Genomic DNA, 14202 nt, shown 5'->3' with positions numbered 1-14202 from the left:
CTCTATTATGATTGATCAACCCCAAGCCTGTGCATCTTTTGTATATTTTTCCTGGTATTGAGGTATGCTTCTTCCTGATAGATGGCAATAGCATTGTTGTGGGGAGGGGGACCATATTGTATGACCCCCCCACACACACACAAAGTCAGGACCAGCTGGACATAGGTGACTTCCTATGGAAGCTTGAGGTTGTCGTAGGGGCAGTGAGGATCAGCAAGGACTGTATTTACCCTAATTTGTGTTGGGCAACTGTTGCATTATAGATTATGGTAGTCCCATCCATGGTAGGGAAACAGGGTCCACCAGTTTGCGCATTGCCACCTGTGTCCTTTCTGTGTGCTGAAGAGCACAAGGGCACTTTCCCTGCAAACAGGGACCCTTCTTGCTTTGAACCTTATTCCAAGGATTCCAGTAGGCAAGGTACCCTTCTTGAATCCTTGCAATATCCCTATCCTCTCAATATCCCTGCCCTGAACTGAGCAACATGGTCACCCTGCCTGCCTATTTTCCTATATAGGACAAAGAAGGGGCCTTAGCCTTCATACGCCACAATAATGTGTGTACATGCACAATACCTCCATTGACACAAATGGGAAAGCATGAGTAGGAGGAGATCTATATCTACACCTCAGATGCGCGCACACAGAGAGAGATCTCTAGATCAGGCTTTGTGTTCTCAAACCAAGAGTCAGATATGTTTTCAACATCTCTTTGAAAGAGCCATAATTGCTTTCCAGCATTGTACTTGGTGTGAAGGTATTTGTTACAGCTTACTAATTACACTTCTAGCCACGCTAATCCTAATAATTAGTCTCAGATCTTTTTATATCAAAGAAACAAATGATTAATTTTGTTTCTCTCTTACATTGCTCTCTCTTTTTAAGAATGAGAACAAAGAAAATGTAAATTAGGTGTATCTAAGGAGAATCTGTTCCAGCTTGACTTTACTGGAGGGGGAGATACTATCAGTTGCTGATTCCCCCCCGCCCAACAGATTTTTAATCATTATTATGAAATGAGTTGCAGTTTATTAGGTAATTAAAATTCCTTTTCAAAAGTACATTTTCATAATATCAGGGGCTATATATAGACGCAGAGTAATATCTATGAATACCAAACATGCTCTCTAGCCTTAATCATTTGAATCCGTCTTAAGAGCTTAGCAAGATGTAAAATAGCACATCATTTTGGTAATTTATTTCATTTTCCCCCATGAGTGCGGAAGATGCCATAAATCCATCAGCAGCCTTGACATGTATATGAACAGAGGCATGTAAATTGCAATACATGCTTCTGATGGGATCACAATCACAGTGAATCAATACATGGCAAGAATTCTGAATCTGTGGCACAGTAAAGCGTTGTTCTGATTCCAGCCCCGTGTGAATTGTACCAGCAGCTGTTGCTTAACCGGTTATTGTCTCAGCACACAAACAATACGGTAGATGGTGGAATATGATAGTTGTGATCTACCTTTGAAAGCCACTCTCTACATGTTGTGCTTCTCCAACTTCTTAGTGCATTATTCAGTGCTGCCTAAACGTTGCTCAAGCTCTCTGTCCTTTGATATTAAAAGTAAGGTGATTATTATCTAGAGATAAGGATCAGCCTGGAAGTTTCAGTACTTAGGGTGACATCTGTGTGTAGTTGCCCTTGTCCGCCTCCATGCCCTCTCTCAAATCTGTTGCAGACTCTCTGGAGAAGATGTTAAGGTTGCAGTGGGTGGGGAGTGGGCACCACCTTAAAATTAGGAGAGGCCCCCATTAATGTCACATTTAAATTTTCAGTGGTATTTTATTACTCATTATTTAAATTATATATCAGCTGTTCTGATTCCCTCCATTCAGATGAAGGTTATATATGGTCTGTTTCCTTTTGCTTTGCCTTTTGCATCTTCACATTTAGTGCTGTTTCTCTAACTTCCTTTTGTGAACTAGCCTCATCCTCCCTGCTCTTCTGCTGCTGCTGCCTAATTGTTGTTTGCCTTCTCTCCTGCTGCTCATGGTCCCTTCTACTGCTTATCCCCTATTAATGTCTTGTCTGTGAATTATTTAGATTACCTCTTGGATGAGGACTATAAAACCACAGAATTTCTGGAATGACATGAACAGCAGAATTATTGGTATTGGTCCATGAAGCACAGTATTAGTGCTGGTATTTTTAAATCTGGAAAATACAGTGGTACCTCAGGTTACATACGCTTCAGGTTACATAAGTTTCAGCTTATCGACTCCGCCAACCCAGAAATAGTACCTCGAGTTAAGAACTTTGCTTCAGGATGAGAACAGAAATTGTGCTCCGGCGGCAGCAGGAGGCCCCATTAGCTAAAGTGGTGCTTCAAGTTAAGAACAGTTTCAGGTTAAGAACGGACCTCCGGAATGAATTAAGTACTTAACCTGAGGTACCACTGTAGTATCAATAAGAAACCAGATAAGGAATAACTTTTACAAAAGCAGCAGAAATACCTTACAGGTATTAAATGTCCCAAACCATCAACATTTCTTTACAGAAATCTGGTCAAATGTTTCAGATTGCTGTTTATTTGTCGTATAGGAGGACGTCTTCATTAATTTGGCCATTACAGCTAGATTCCAAATCTTTGAAAGCTGTTACCTGACAGTTGGAGGATTAAGAGTCCTGCCATTTATGGGGAGTTAAGATTATAGCCACAGTTCATAGACGTCAAGCCAGTTCACAATTCTCTCAACACAGAGAGCCTTCCAAGCATCCTAACAAAATCCTCGGAGAATTGAATGAAAGGATATAACCAATTATAGCATTAAGAGCAGAAATGACTTCTGAAAGGTCTTAATCCCCAGTTTGAAGGGTGGATAAAAATCAGCTGCAGGTTCAGAACATTTCAGGCACCTTAACATCCGTATTTTATTTTGCTTTGTTTCCAAGCTGTTTGAAACTATGTGGGCAACTCCATGCGGCAGGCTCTGTACTCTAGTGGGGAACTAAGTGTGAAAAGGTGGAGTAAATGCATGACTCTGATGGGGGTGGGTGGGGGTGGCCAAGAAAGTAAGATGGGTTCATATGGGGCAAGTATGGCATTTGCTTGCACGGTTGGGGTGTCTCTATCATCCAGTGACAGAAATGGAATTAAATGTATTTTTTTTAACTTGCTCCTCCCGCCTTTTTCTTCCCAGTGTCCTAAGAAAGCTATCCTGGGTTTGCCTCTCTCTGGTGCTGTTTATCCATGCCTTAAAAACCTTGCACAGGAACTGGGACTGGGAATCGGAATATACACTGTTCATGTCTGCCTTGAAGGTACAATATTGCGTTTGTTTCAGACATTACAAATTGTTGATAAACTGGACTGTTTCAAGAAGTGGCAGAAAGACATATCTAAATTTGTCTGGCAGGGCAAAAAGCCCAGAATTAAGTTTAAGATACTTACCGACTCTAAAGAAAGAGGGGGGTTTGCCCTGCCGGACTTAAGACTTTACTATGAATCGGCAGCTTTCTGCTGGTTAAAAGATTGGCTACTTCTTGAAAACGCAGACATTCTAGATTTGGAAGGATTTGACAATAATTTTGGTTGGCATGCATACATCTGGTATGACAAGGTTAAAGTGTATAAGGGTTTCAAAAATCATATTGTCAGGAAAGCACTATATAATGTATGGACACGGTATAAAGATTTACTGGAAAACAGAACTCCCAGGTGGCTTTCACCTATGGAGGCTAAGGAAGTAAAGAAACTTAATATGACAACCAATTGGCCGAAATACTCTGAGATTTTAGAACAAGAAGGTGGTGAATTTAAATTACAAAGTTATGAGAAAATAAAGTCCAAGGTACGAGATTGGCTCCATTATTTTCAAATAATGGAGGCTTTCAAACAAGACAGGAAAATTGGTTTCCAGGTGGAGAAATCGAAATTGGAAACAGAATTGTTAGAACCCAATACTAAGAATTTATCAAGAATGTACAACTTGCTGTTGAAGTGGAATACAATAGATGAGACAGTGAAGTCTGCTATGGTTAAATGGGCACAGGACATAGGTCATGACATTATGTTTGCTGACTGGGAGCAGTTATGGACCACAGGTATTAAATTTACGGCATGCAATGCCTTACGAGAAAACATTATGAAAATGATTTATAGGTGGTACATGACCCCAGTCAAGCTTGCGAAGATTTACCATTTGCCCAATAACAAATGCTGGAAATGTAAAGAGACTGAGGGTACCTTTTTCCACCTTTGGTGGACCTGCCCAAAGATTAAGGCCTTCTGGGAAATGATTTATAATGAAATTAAGAAAGTGCTTAAGTGCACCTTTAACAAGAAACCAGAGGCATTTCTCTTGGGTATGGTCGGCCAGTTGGTGCCGAAGAAGGATAAGAATTTCTTTTTGTACGCTACTGCGGCAGCAAGGATTCTTCTAGCAAAGTATTGGAAGACACAAGAGCTACCCACGCTGGAGGAATGGCAGGCGAAAGTGATTGACTTTATGGGACTGGCAGAAATGACCGGCAGAATCCGCGACCAAGAGAAAGAGACTGTGGAAGAAGATTGGAAGAAATTTAAGATGTATCTTAAGAATTATTATAAAACTGAGGAGTGTTAAAATGCTGAGGGAAAAAGAAGACGTAGAATTGCAGCGATAATTGAGTTTAAAATTTAGGGTGGAATAGAGAAAGAGGACAAATTTTTATTTAATTGGGTAAGATAGGTTGCTGAATAATGGTACTAAATTAAGGATGCAAAAAGGGAAAGGTATGGGGAAGTCCGAGAAAAGAGGGTTATGAAAATAAGGTTATGAAAATATGAGTTTTTTGTTTGTTTGTTTTCTCTGTTGTTTTTTGTTTCTGTTAAAAATTGGAAATTAATAAAAATATTTATAAAAAAAAAAAAATGAAGGTACAATATTGCGATTCCAACTTTCTCTTACTTCTCATCATAGAAAAGAACTTCAGATCTGTAAAAACCCTGTTGGGTGTGTTCTGTACAGTGGTGCCCAGGATGACCAAATTCTGTTGGTGTTTTTTTCTTCAAATGTGAAACTCTGAGCTTCATATCTAAAAGTCCACATCCAAAAATAAAATTGTATTATGGCTTCTTACAGATAGTTCATTTAAAACCCAGAAAAGGTTCCTCAATTTAGCCCCTTAATATAGTGTTGAATTGAAATCTGAACTTCTAAAGAGGGTTGTGTTGGATATATCTGTTGTTTGATAGGTAAATCTATTGGGGAAAACACAAGATTCAGTTTAAATCTCAATGGAGTCTCTATAGGAAGAAAGTAGATAGAGGAGTCAGATTTCCCAAGTGCACACGAAATACATTTAGGGTGAAAGGATACCTGGATATTACAGGGAAACATTGTTGTGCCTGCCCCTGTTTTACATTTAATGGACTGCTACAGGCATTTTCTGCACAAGCCACTAGGGAATACATGTGTGCATTGCTGCAATCCACCATGAGTTAAAAAAACCATTTTTCTATTATGAGTTCTGTAGATTTTTTTCTCTGCATTGAGTAGCTCAGTTTCAAAAGTCCTTTGAAGTTACAGTGCACACATGGAACTCCCATGTATGAAAGACGGTCCTACACAGACAGGTACAGTGGTACCTCAGGTTACATACACTTCAGGTTACAGACTCCACTAACCCAGAAATATTATCTCGGGTTAAGAACTTTGCTTCAGGATGAGAACAGAAATTGTGCTCTGGTGGCAGCGGGAGGCCCCATTAGCTAAAGTGGTGCTTCAGGTTAAGAACAGTTTCAAGTTAAGAACGGCCCTCCGGAACGAATTAAGTACTTAACCTGAGCTACCACTGTACTTAATTGAGTACAACCCTACATCATAGTGTGCACCAAACGACTTCCACAAGTGCAGTAGAACTACCCCCCCTTCCTTCCTTCCTTCACTTCCTTGCACACCACCTGCCATACCCCCCAAATCTACTCCAGAGTGTTGGAACTCCAGAGCAGATTAGGGGGACGATGACGTGGGGGGAGAGAGAGGGAAAGTGCCCTTGTGCTTGGAGAAGTTACTCCATGAGGAAAATTATTTGGTTGGATATGGGTGTTATCCAGTTCCCCTCCACCCAGTCCAAGGGATTTGGCAGATAGGCTAATGCTTTCACAAATCAAAAAAATTACATTACTTAAATTTGTATGGCACATGCCTCTGTTGGATGCACTTAAGTTTGTTTCTCTGTGGTCAGGTAAATAAGAACAATGCTAAACTCTGGAATAATGTGGGCCATGCTTTGGAAAATGAAAAGAATTTTGAAAGGGCATTGAGATTCTTCATACAAGCCACCCAAGTGCAACCTGGTGAGTTTGGAAACAATTTTCTGGAGGGACTGGCCAGGAAATAAAGATTGTACTCTGTCTTTGCATAATTACAGACTGCTTAATACTGTGAAGTCATAGGGGGTCTGTATTATTTACGAGGGTGTATGGCTGGCTAGCTTATTTTGTATCCTCAGTTCAACAATAGCGATATTTCAAAAAGGTATTGAAAGGGGTTTTCTCTGTTTCACCTAGCTATTGAGAAACTGTATTGTAAAACAGTATTAGCCACGTGTTCTCCCAGAGAAGACAATCACACCGTGCCTTTATTCTGCAACGTTTGGTTCGTTTTCCAGCTTGTCTAGAGTAGAGTAGAGATGATCAAACAAACTATAGTTAAGGAAAGATGACAGCATTGCACATTCCACCAAGCCATAGTTAAAATGAACTAAGGTTTGTGAGCCAATAGGAAACCATGTCTTCAGATTTTGGTTCTTTGGTTGCAAAGATATTTAAGCCACTGGGCTGGGTTTGGACAATCGAACAAGCCTAGGGTTGTTGTTTTTTAGCAAACAATGGCTTTATGTTGTATGAGAACCAGGCAATTGTATTCAACCATGCTTGGCATAGATGTATTCTGAATAAAACTTGTGCCTGTTTATTCTATCTTCGGATGCCATTTAACATTATTCCCAAGGCAAATGTTTTTAGGGGAAAAGAAATATGAATATTTGTTTCTTTACATGTGAAGATGATATTGGTGCCCACATGAATGTAGGAAGGACTTATAAAAACTTAAACAGAACCAAAGAAGCTGAAGAATCTTACTTGATTGCAAAATCATTGATGCCACAAGTAAGTAGGACAACAGTTCTTCAAATGTACTTTCAGTAGACCCAGAATATCATTTTAAAAACAACAGTTTCTTCTTCCTTTTCATTAATTATTTGTGCGGATTACAGCATCCTGACTTAACCTTTCCGTTATCTTGGAAAAATGTATAAAATTGTGGTCAAAAGAAGCTATGCATTTATTTGCACAATTCATCAAGATCCAGAATTTCATTCGCTTTTGTACAGTGTGGAGCAGCAAATCTTTGAAAGCCTGCCCGAGCGGTAGCAGTGGAACTTAACTCTGTTCTGCTTCCTAAAATTTCGGCATTCCTTTAAAAAAATTACAATGATGCAGTCTAGATATTGCCTGCAGGTCATTCACTGCATGGCTCTGCAATGACATGTTTACTTTTGGTGCAAATGGAAGTAGCTCTTTCTTTACAAATAATAATATTTTGAGATATATCTTCGTTTAAGCAGTTTTTAAAAGATATACATAAACCTGCTGTTTTTACTACATAGCCCTGGTTTGCAGGTCACTTTAAACCATAGTTAAGATTAACCACAGCTGAAGGGTGAATGGGCAAGCATACTGGTACACAGGTTGAAAATCATAGTTCCTGCTGCTGGAAGCTAAGTTATTATTTTCCTTAGTGTTAGACACAAAGCCAGATTTGTAACCAAGGTTTTGTTTTGGGCTCACTGCTCATGATTTGTCAAGGGAAACAAACTATGAGCTTCGGTTCAGATGCTAAGCCAAGCCATGTAGCAGAAGGGAAGAGCTGTACACCAACATGTTGTGTCCTTCAACCCTTAAACTATAGCTAAACCTAACTATGGTTTAAAGATATGTGTGGGCACTGTCGCTGATCTTGTCAAAATAAATTTTAAAAATTAAAAAATTGTCCAGTAGCACCTTAGAGACCAACTAAGATCTTGTCATTCAGCTCAATTTAATGCCTTCAAGGCCTAAGAACAGTTTCTTCTGCTGTCAGATTATTCCAGGTAAAAAATACGCTGCCCGAGTTGCTCCTAACCACCTGAATGTTTATATCAATCTTGCAAACCTGATTCGAGCGAATGAGTCTCGCCTTGAAGAAGCAGACCAGTTATATCGCCAAGCCATTAGCATGAGGCCAGACTTCAAACAGGCGTACATAAGCAGGTATTTATTATGTTTTGAGATATTTCCAGACATTCATTAATGTAAGCAAAATAGTGTGCTGTGAATAAGGGGGCAAGGTATATTGCTTTAAGACATCTCTCAGCTGGGCAAGAGGGTTATCTCTTTATAACCTTGGGCCTTGATCAGAAGAGAGTGCCTCATAACCTACTATAGTCTTTGCCAACCTGGTCCCCTCCAGCCATTTTGGACTACAGCTTCCATCATCCCCACCTAGCAATGGCTGTCCTACTGCATAATAATGTTGTCCTTCACACAGTTTTTTTGCTCCCTCAGCTTCCCAGGAATCTGGTCCCCATTTCCATTGACTACCTCCTGTAACAATCAGCTTTGGCAAGATGCATAGGTGTGAAAGGTTCAGGTTCAAAGTTGTTGGAGCAGGAAAACATTTCACATTTCCCTAAGTTTCAAAGGAAAGGAGTTAGATTACCATCATCTACACCGGTCACTTAAAACAAAAAGTTTTGACCTTATGATTCAGCATCAACAAAGATGCATAGTTAGAATTCCCTACAGATGTATCTCCTTCTTTGCAGGGAATACCCTTGCACACAGCCAGAGCAGCACACCATTATCCGTCCATATTTAGCGTTAGATTCTGGACAGAGACATGTTTAAAGTTCTTGGTGTAGACTTGTCATAACACTACAACTTATTTTTTGAGATGATCTGGGAAAGAATACATGTCCAGTCTCAAGGGCTTTCCCCTGTACACTGGGTCTAACTCCAGCCCCGTGACTGCTTGGATAACACAAAGGAACTATTTAGAATGAGCAAGGAATGTACTGCTTTAGCCAGCCAATCTGGATGGGTTCTCCTTTTGCATCTGGTTGTAGCTCTTCATCCTGTGTACACTTCAGATAATAATAAAACAAAGGAGTTCATGGGCTTGGAATGCACTCTTGAAAAGGCCAGGCTGGGCATTCCTTCTCTTTCCAGAATGCTATTAAGAAATGGGAACAGAACCTTTTGGCACTTAAGAAGCTGACTAAATGCATCATGAGCAAAATAGGACAGAGGTGGGGAACCTGTGCCCCTCCAGATGTGGTTGAACACCCATCAGCCCTAGCCAGTATGGCCAGTGGTCAGACATAGTGGAGTCCAGAGAACATCTGCAGGGATTCTCTGCCTCCAAAATTGACTCTTGAAGGGTGTAACTACAAGAGTGGGCAAGCCCATAGATCAGCCATGTCCAACCTGGTACCCACCATGGTCGTTGTGGGACTGCAAAGCCCACCACTCCCGATCACTGGCCATGCTGCCTGGGGTTGATGGAAGTTGAGGTTCAAAACATCTAGTGGGCACCTGGTTGGGAAAGCCAGCCAATGCTCATGTTGTTCATTTCTTTTCGGGATGTGTAAATCTGTTCTATAAATTGGTCTATGTTGATCTCAAGTAACAAAGCCCCCCTTTTCAACTTGAGATCTTGTTCTTCTAAAGAACCTGAAGATGTGGGGCCATCCACATCACTCTGGAAACTCTGCGTCTTACATTGTATTCAAAAGACGTCAGACTCATTGAGTTTGATTCCTCAACAGGGGCGAACTGCTTCTGAAAATGAACAAACCTCTGCAAGCCAAGGAAGCGTACCTTCGAGCCCTCGAACTGGATAGGAGCAATGCAGACCTGTGGTATAACTTGGCAATTGTTTACATTGAACTGAAAGATCCGACGGAAGCTCTGAAGAACTTCAACAGGGCATTAGAACTGAATCCTAGTCATAAACTAGCACTATTTAATTCTGCACTACTAATGCAAGAATCCGGTATGTGTGTGTGTTCACTTAAAACTCACAAATGTATTACGTGCACACCAAGGGCTGTGTTATGTTTCTTAGTATTCAGCTATCCAGCTGCAAATATACAAATGTGACTCTAGATGGCGATGGTGAGCTGTGGCAAATTCAATATATTTTTCAAAACATTTTGTTTTTTAAAAAATATTTCCACAGTGTTTTTTTATATGTGTGTAGATTCCACCTTAGCTTGACACAAAGCACATGAATACAAAACAGACACTGAACCCCTTTAAAAGCTGCATGAGCAGGACAGTGTTTTATCTACACCTCAAAGTAAAGCAACAAATGGTGCAATTAGTACAGTTGGCAGTGTTCAATGATGTCTCCTCCGCTGATAGAGAACATCAGTTGGTGAAGGAGGGTGTAAAGATGATTTCCAGTGATTTCTCCTCGTCCCCACCCCATTCCCTCCCTAAACCTGCTCCAGAGGGTGCTGGGACCATCCAGAACAGATTGGGCTGGGCAGAAGCAGGAGTTGCAAAAAAAAATCCTTTCCATCCATGGAGGAGACAACATTGAATTCTCATTCTTTTCAGCTTCAACACCCTTGCATGGTTAAGTAAATCCTGAGTACTATTCCAGTTTAGATTTAATACTAATGTGTTAAATGTACTCAATACTATAAATGTACTCATGGCCTTGCCTACAGCATAAGTATTTTTCCCCTTTAGGCTCAGTATGCCCATAGCCCCCCTAATCCCTCTTATTATTCACTGGGGGGGGGGTTTCTGATGAGTCTTTTATTCCTCCAGAACAAAATCTCAGACTCTTCTCATCATAGGACACCCATGGACACTATGTGCTGTGTTTGACTGCCATTTTCTAGTTACTGAACCCCTCAGAATTCTGTATTCATGGCATTCACATCTCTCCTGTCATTAGTGACCTTGTAGAAATCACTTCCTCTTCAGGTCCAATTTTATGGGTCTGGTGTGCTGCAATGTCTTTCTGCAATGTCCTCCTTTTGCATTCAAAGTCAGTTGCTGTCAGTCATTCGCTGAGGCTCCGTCTCTCCTTCCTCCCATTATTATTATTATTATTGTTATTATTATTTTACTGGAAAACAGAGCATGCACAGCATGCAGCTAAAACTACATAGTGATTACTTTCGTTTAGAATATATTCATGTTCTGTATTGTCACAGCCGTGCAGCAAAAGGACAATTTCATAATACTTTTCTCCCTCTTTCCTTTAGGTGATGCTAGACTTAGGCCAGAAGCTAAGAAAAGACTTCTAAATTATGTGAAAGAAGAGCCTCATGATGCAAATGGCTATTTCAACTTGGGCATGCTTGCAATGGATGACAAAAAGGATGCTGAGGCAGAAACCTGGATGAAAAAAGCCATAAAGCTGCAGCCGGGCTTCCGAAGCGCTCTGTTCAATTTGGCCCTGCTTTACTCCCAGACTGCAAAGGAGTTGAAAGCTTTGCCAGTTCTGGAAGAGCTGCTAAGATACTACCCTGATCATACCAAAGGTTTGATCCTGAAGGGAGACATTTTGATGAACCAAAAGAAAGATATACGGGGAGCTAAGGAGTGTTTTGAGAAGATTCTGAAAATGGACCCTAACAACGTACAAGGGAAACACAACCTTTGTGTGGTTTATTTTGAGGAGCGGGACTTGATCAAAGCGGAGAAGTGTTTGGTGGAGACTCTGGCCTTAGCGCCGCATGAGGAATACATCCAGCGTCACTTGAGCATAGTCCGAAGTAAAATCGCTTTGCTCGGTACCGGAGAAGCAGCTACCATTCCCTCGGAAAAGACGACAGCTTCAGAGGGAGGGAAAACTCCTCCTGAAGACTTGAAAGGGGCAAAAAATGAAAACTTGAAAGTGGCCAAAAATGAACAGAGGAGCTCTCGGACCACAAACAGTGACAGCAACAAAGGGCAGGCGAAGCCCAAGAAACAAGGGGAGAAGAACACCACAGACAAAGAGACGAAAAAGAAGTCTACAAAAGAAATCAAAGACATTGAGAAAAAAAGGGTTGCCGCTCTGAAAAGACTAGAAGAGATTGAGCGTATATTGAATGGCGAATAATTTCTTGGGAATACCTCCAGTGCCGGAGGTTTTTTGCACCTACTTCCGAGGTTCTGTGTGCCTGTGCGTCTTATGTTCAGTCGGTATGACTACTAGGCAGCTTTTGAATTTGGAAAGAATACTGAAACCATATCATCTTTAAAAAGAAATGCAGGAGAAGGCTGTTCCTACTACACAAAGAAATAATACTTCATAAAAATAATGGATTTTAATCTAATGTTTTTGGTTTAGGGTTTTGAACATAACTGACAACATGGGGATTTTCCAGGTACAGCACCTGCAGTTCTAATGCTGCTGTTGAGAACTGCAGGCCGAGTCACGGGAAGCAAGCTCTGCTGAACTCCAGTGGTGCTTGCTTCAGAGTAAACCTGCTTAGGTCCAGGCTGCAAATTACTAGCAATCAGGTATCTTCAGTTCTTCGTGTCCTCTAAAGAACTGTCAAGTGCTAGAAGGCAATTTTTTAACAGGGGTACCTCAGGTATGATGGCTTCCAGGCTGACTGTAAGGGAAATTCACTGGTGCAAATGATTTAAGAACGCAGCTTTCGTTCGGATAACTTTCTTTGCTTGGGTTTACTCATCAAGTCATTGGTGATTTTTATAGGTATTAAGTTATGCATCATACAGTCCATTTCTACCTACACCCTGGAATTACAGGCATTCCAGAATGTGTTGAAGGTTAACTAGGAAATATATCACTCATGTTATGTATGTGCATGCATGCATTTTGTAGTTTTTTCAGTCCTGCGCAGATCATATTAAAGGTGCAGCGGTCCGCTATGCCGGGGGGGGGGACATCCCTGCAAAAACCCCACAGAGGTTTGTATTCAACAGTGACACTCAGTTGACGCTAAGGGTTTCATCAGTGGAGCAGAGAGAGAAGCAATTTTCAACTGTTTCCCTTCCCCCTAAAGCCCCATCCTTGTGTCACTCACTGGGGTTTGCATTGGGAAGGGAGATTGCTGAAACTTGCCTGCCTTCCCATTCTGCCTTACTCCCAGCTGAGTGGATCCACTGAATATTATTCAAGTTTATTGAAATTCCCTGCCCCTTGTGCTATTTATTGCAATCCTATGGAGCTCTTACGTTTTAGAAACAAATGTGATTGTTTCTCAACAGCCCCCGGCCATGCTGTAGGGAATCACTTTGTGTGAATCCAGTGTGGAAAATTTTGTGGGTTTTCTTTTTCCCCTTTGCTTTTCAATTAAGCAATATTTGTGGGGCATCCTGTGCTTTTAAGTTTCTCACAAATTGACTCCCAAAATTTTATGGATTGCAAAACATCACTACTCATTATTTTATTTTTTGCAATCACTGTAAATGTGCTTTAACTTTTTGACATAAACCAGTGCTTGTCTGTCTAAGGTTGCAATCCTGCGCACACTTCCTTGAGAATAAACCCCACTGGACTTAATTGGGAAGATCCATAGCTCAGTGGCAGAGCACATCATTTGCATGCAACAGGTCTCAATCAGCCCCTAACAGCTGTAGGGCAGGCTGGAGAAAACCACTTCCGCAGGACACTGGAGGACCACCTGATCAGCCTTCCTCAACCTTATTCCCTACAGGTGGTTTTATACTACAGCTCCCATAATCCCTGGCCATTGGTCATGCTGACAGAGGCAGATGGAAGCTGTAGTTGAAAACATTTGGAAGTACCAGGCTAGGGAAGGCTGTGCAGTAAAAGCACTTCCTGGTAGGAGAGAGCATGCAACGTGTGTGGATCATCATGTGTCCATAAAGGAAATTATGATGATCACACATACGCCTAATGTATATTCCATTTGGAAATGATGTGTAATCTCCAGATTCTGCATTGTTTCCAACCTTGAAAGACTGACTTCTGGTTTGATTGCTAACACACTAAATGTTTCACTTTTCATGTCAAAAGTTCTAGGGCTTTTAATTAAATATTTATTCAGTCTGCTAAGTTTTCAAATGGTTTCCACTAATGGCATTATTTTTCTAAAATGAGTTAACCCAATTCCTTATATGAAATATGGATTGATAACTTCTACATTTTATATTGGCGGCTATGCATTTCCCCCCATCTAAATATATTGTTGGATTGCCTAAAAAAAAATATGCTGCTTTTTGTTTTG

General features: G+C 40.8%; 1 protein-coding gene across 1 annotated transcript in view; it reads left to right on the top strand.

Annotated features, from left to right (window-relative positions):
- TMTC3 (transmembrane O-mannosyltransferase targeting cadherins 3) overlaps window positions 1-12318 on the top strand; it is a 28265-nt gene extending 15947 nt beyond the window's left edge. Inside the window, exons 9-14 of the mRNA XM_079993452.1 lie at window positions 3153-3273; window positions 6181-6292; window positions 7002-7105; window positions 8079-8248; window positions 9805-10031; window positions 11260-12318. Of these exons, the coding sequence (XP_079849578.1) occupies window positions 3153-3273; window positions 6181-6292; window positions 7002-7105; window positions 8079-8248; window positions 9805-10031; window positions 11260-12101 (1576 nt within the window). The 3' untranslated portion in view covers window positions 12102-12318. The remainder of the gene's footprint in view (window positions 1-3152; window positions 3274-6180; window positions 6293-7001; window positions 7106-8078; window positions 8249-9804; window positions 10032-11259) is intronic.
- The last annotated feature ends 1884 nt before the right edge of the window (window positions 12319-14202 follow it).

This window comes from Podarcis cretensis (assembly GCF_951804945.1).
Source record: "Podarcis cretensis genome assembly, chromosome: 10".
NCBI lineage: Eukaryota > Metazoa > Chordata > Lepidosauria > Squamata > Lacertidae > Podarcis > Podarcis cretensis.
Note: the sequence above shows the minus strand (reverse complement) of the source record. Positions and strands in the feature narration are given on the sequence as shown.